At 40.8% G+C, this 5,327-nt stretch overlaps 1 protein-coding gene across 1 annotated transcript; it reads left to right on the top strand.

The window, feature by feature from the left end:
• Positions 1 to 353: 353 nt before the first annotated feature.
• LOC133077765 (vomeronasal type-1 receptor 4-like) lies at positions 354 to 966 on the top strand (the record flags this gene model as incomplete). The annotated part of the gene is given in 2 exon segments (XM_061172520.1): positions 354 to 718; positions 720 to 966. Coding segments are annotated over 2 exon segments (612 nt in total), but the record flags the coding sequence as incomplete, so codon positions are not given.
• Between the last annotated feature and the right edge of the window lie 4,361 nt (positions 967 to 5,327).

The raw sequence follows: 5,327 nt of genomic DNA, 5'->3' as shown, positions 1-5,327 counted from the left end.
TCAAAATTATAAAATAACATACCAGCAATATCAAATAAAATCAAGGTATTAAAAATAAGACTAAATATATACCTGAATCAGTCAAAGAATGCAGCTAACATAACATGCTTTTTAGCACAGCAGGACAATTAAACCCTCTGTCTTTAAAATAGGCACAGCCAAACTAAATTCTCCATTTTGCCCCTAAACAAGGCGTACTTTTAAACAAATACCTAACCTCTCTGTGTCTGTATTCTCCCCATCTTTACAATGAAAGGAATAGTAGTGTCTGCCTCATAGATTTGTGAGGAAAAGCAAAATTGTCACATGCACGGCTCTCATTGCAGTTGTTCATACATGGAAAGTGACTCTTGAGTGTCTTCCAGGCCATCACGATCAGCCCCAGAAACTCTAGATGGGCATAAATGAAAGTGAAAGCTCCCAAGCACATTGGCTCCTATATTTTCTTGTGTTGGATCCTGCAAATGCTGGTAAATATCATTTTTCCTATGTGTATGACTGGCAAATGGAGCAACAGAAACATCACGACAAAGGATTTGGGATACTGTGCTGGGGTAGGTAATAACAAAATTACACTTTCACTCCTTGCAACATTGTTGTCATTCCCTGATGTTTTATGCCTGGGGCTCATGCTCTGGGCCAGTGGCTCCATGATTTTTATCCTGTACAGGCATAAGCAGCAGGTCCAACACATTCATAGGAAAAATCTTTCGCACAGATTCACCCGAGGCCAGAGCAACCCGAAGACTCCTTGTCCTTGTAAACACCTTTGTATCATTTTACACTCTCTTCTCCATCTTCCAAGTCTGTATTGCTCTTTTTAATAATCCCAGTTGGTTACTAGTGAACATCTCTGCATTGGTTGCTGCATGTTTCCCAACTGTCAGTCCCTTTCTTCTCACGAGCCATAACGTCAATGTAATACAGGCTCTGCGTTGCCTGTGTAAGGAATGCAAAAGCTACTGATCTTATCAGAAAGAGATAAAGTTATGTTTTTGTACCATGTTCACTTGCGTATCCACTCATCCTCACGGAGCTGTAAGTGAAATTATGAAAGTCACATTACAAGGGAATGGTGTACAAGACATACTGAAATTCTGCCCCATAATAAACGATGAAAAGTAGTAGCAACTGTAAGTGAAACATTATGTATTATGTAATTACTTACACAATTGAATTGTATTAATGTTTGTAGTGGAGTAGTTCAGAGTCAATGAAATTTAAAAAAAAACAAAAACAAAAAAACAGTAGAGCCTGACACAATCTGGACGTCCTGAGGATGTCTGAGTGTGTAACTTTCAATTTCACATAATGAATTTATCCAGAAATTAACTAAACATGGAATTTCTGGAAAAGTTCCATGAAAAAAAAGAATAGCATGTAGGATGGTCATTCAAGAAACTGAAGAGAAAAATGTTCTCAGGGAGTAATGAGGTATCATGGAGTGAAGATGGAATGGAAATCAGTTTCAGAGAGTAGGTATATTTGGAGCCAAGTTATGAAATTTGTATGTTACATCGTTATAAAGATGGTGCTCATGTGAAGTATAATAATATATAGAAAGACAGCATATTTAATTTTTTTTTTTCATGTAGCAATGGTCAGATTAAATGGAGTGGGGAAAAAGAGAGTATAAAGATGTTTTGGACAATTTTAAAAAAAGAAAAAAAAAACATGAGGTGAGTGAGAAAATTTAAAAAGACATGATGTTTGGGATAAGATGGCACGGGTTTTGGCATCTGTAGAAGATAGATTCTTCTGTATAGTGTGAGGATGTCAGCTGACTGTATTGGAAAGAAAGAGATTTGAAGGAGTACTCTCATGTCAATTACATGAGGAATTAAGTGGAGGTTTTTACTAAACACACACAGTGGAGGAATAGTTATTTGGGGAAGAAAGTCATGAATCCTTTTTGTTTGTGTGGAGTTAATGGCAGGTGGATTTCTGCAGGAGCAAAATAGTTGTCTCAAGTATAGGAAATATTTTAATATAGCTATCTCTGTAAAGTGTTAAAGATACAATCATTTGAAAAACAAAGATTGAGTTTGAAATAATGGATATTGGTATGTTGAACCTTGTGGCCTGGAAATAGAGAAATACAAATTTTTAGCTGAGAAGAGGCACTTTGAAATATTTACCACATATTAGACCATAAACATACATATATATATACACACATATATACATATATGTATATATATACATATATGTATATATGTGTGTATATATATACATAGTATGTTATACATAACATAATCTATATATATAATATATACATTATATATATATTATATATATATAGTATGTTAGATTATGTTTGTTATTCATCAAGTAATAGTACTGGGAAATTGTACCTTAATAAATGTTGTAATAGTACCATTTAATTATACTGATGACTTACTGTAAAGTCTATTATATGGTCATGTTGTGTTTTTAATAGGTTAAAAAGCCATGACATATATATTTCATTATTTTACTTTAATCCAAATGTTTTAACTAGATCTCTTGAAAACAACAAAAAAAATCCAACTGAAGAGTCAAACCATGTTAGATCTGGGGGAAGGAGATCAGGATGGTGGGGGAGGAGGATGCTGGGCTCATCTCCCCCTATGAACATATCAAAAATATTTTTACACCTACATGGGGGAAAATTCTCTTGCAAAACTAAGTGGAAACTGGTAAAAGGACTCCTGTACAACCAAGGCTGTAAAGAAAGATATACACAGAGTCACGCAGGAAGGGAGGTGAAGCAATCAGGGTGGGATCCACAGGGATATCACAAGCTTGGAGATCCTCCCTGGAGAGTAAGACGTTCAAACCACATACGGGGCACCCCAGCCCTGGGGTCCAACCCCAGGAAGACAATTCCCCTTGGTTAGTTTGAAAACCAGTGGGACTTCAAGGAGGGCTGTAAGAAACAGATTCCACTTGTGAAGGGCACACTCATGCTCACTTATTCCCAGCAACAAGGTGGTGAAGGAAGCAGACTGAAACTGCCCGGGGCTCTGGCCAGTGTCCCGATTGCTCCAGTGAATACCCTGGCCCACACCAAGTGCCCACCCCAGCCCCTCTAGCTCCAGCGCAGCTCCCCACTAGGGAAAAGACTACCACTTCAGGGGAGTGTGCACTTGGGGCAGCGGGGGGTGGGGGGGTGGTGAAAAGCAGGCTAGACCCGGCACTGCATCTGAACAGGGGGAGAGCAGTCATTACTGGCGCTCATCGAAGCGGCGGATCAGGAGCTGTCTGGAACTCTGACTGACATGCCAGGAATGTCCCAGCACACTCCAGCCCACACCGGGCACCTACTCTGACCCCTCTTGCTTCAGCACCGCTCCTTTTGGGTTGAAGGTGCTGTTGCCGGGAGGATGGAGGGCACACACTCAGAGGAAACAGAACCAGCTTGGACCCTACCCTCAGGGCTTCTGCTCCAGCACCTTGGGACCCAACCCCACCCCTAATAGGGTGGTGATGGCCACTGAGCAGAGGGGAGGGAAAGCTCCTGCTCGCACCTGGCTCTGGCTCTATCTCCTCCATCTCCAGCCACAGCTCCCACCAAGGTGACAGCTGATGGCAACCCTGGGGAAGATGCGACCTGTGCTTACTTCAGATCCAGCTCTCCCACCAAAGCCACTGGGCATACGCAACTGCACAGAGATGCTCCCACATAAGGACAGGCTTACTGACTCACCTAATTTCATTGAGACAAAGAAAGTTAACCAAAATGAGAAGACAGAGGAATTTGTTGCAAATGAAAGAAAAAGAAAAAAAAAATAACTGAAAAAACAACTTATGAAAGAGAGATACACAATTTACCAGATAAAGAGTTCAAAGCGTTAGTAACAAGAATGCTAACGGAACTTGAGGGGAAAAATAGATGAACACAGTGAGAATTTTAACAAGGAACAAAAAACATAATAAAAAATCAGTCAGAGTTGGAGAATACAATAACTGAAATGAAAACCTCACTAGAAAGAATTAACAGCAGACTAGGTGATATAGAAGAAAGTATAAGTAATCCAGAAGACAGAATAATGGTAATCATCTAACCATAACATCAAAAAGAAAAACAAATTTTTAAAAAATGAGGACAGTTTAAGAGACCTCTGGGACAACATCACGTGTACTAACATTCCCACTATAGGGGTCCCAGAAGTAGAAGTGAGAAAAGGGTTAAAATGTATTTGATGGGGGCTTCCCTGGTGGCACAGTGGTTGGGAATCCACCTGCTTATGCAGGGGACACGGGTTCGAGCCCTGGTCCAGGAAGATCCCATGTGCCACGGAGCAACTAAGCCCATGCGCCACAACTACTGAGCCTGTGCTCTAGAGCTCACGAGCCACAACTACCAAAGCCTGCACATCTAGAGCCTGTGCTCCACAACAAGAGAAGCCACCGCAATGAGAAGCCTGTGCACCGCAAGGAAGAGTAGCCCCCCGCCTCGCCACAACTAGAGGAAGCCTGCGTGCAGCAACAAAGACCCAATGCAGCCAAAAATAAAATAAAATAAATAATTTTAAAAAATATATATTTGATGAAATTATGGCTGAAAAATTCCTGACCCTGAAGAAAGAAACAGATATCCAGGTACAAGAACCACAGAGTCCCAAGCAAGATGAACCCAAAGAGACTCACACCAAGGTGCTGAGAACGGCTTTGGAGGTGGTATGCTCTTACAAGAGCATAAATTGCTCTTAAATTGAGAATCCCTTGAATTAGAATACAGTTACATGCCCTATAATGGAAAGGCTCACACAAGCATAGTGCCTTCTATTTACCAAATGATTGCACAGGAAGGTCCCCGTGAGCCTCACAATACTCAACTGAGATTTGCAGGGCAGGTGCCACCTCAAAGGAGCAATCTGAGACTCACAAAGGTTAAACAACTTGTCAGGACCCAGAAGTTCTGCCACAAAACTCAACTAGTAATCCTCATAGTACACCAGAACTATCTTTATACTCCTATTCTTGTCTCATGCTGTATAAAATTAAAAGAATCTCCCCAACTGTCACTACTGGAAGTGTGTGTGTTTTATTTCAGAAACTATGACATTCACCAATATGCCCATAAAATTCCCTTAAAAGCACTAGGAATGCCCGGACCCCGCTCAGAGTTTTTGTGCAGAGACATACGGTATTAGCGAACTGTATTAGAAGACACATTCCATCCAAATGGTAAGACCTGTGCTTGTGCATCTTTCTCCACGGTCAGGCTCTTGAGAAGCCCTGCCTTGAACAACCAAGCTTCTGATCCCTGTTTTTAAGGACGAGATTGAAGCTCTGTTGATTCAGAAATGAAAAGAATCACAGTGGTGCTTCTAGACTTCGGT

This window comes from Eubalaena glacialis, chromosome 18, assembly GCF_028564815.1.
Source record: "Eubalaena glacialis isolate mEubGla1 chromosome 18, mEubGla1.1.hap2.+ XY, whole genome shotgun sequence".
Taxonomy (NCBI): Eukaryota; Metazoa; Chordata; class Mammalia; order Artiodactyla; family Balaenidae; genus Eubalaena; species Eubalaena glacialis.
This window is presented reverse-complemented; position numbering and strand designations above follow the sequence as displayed.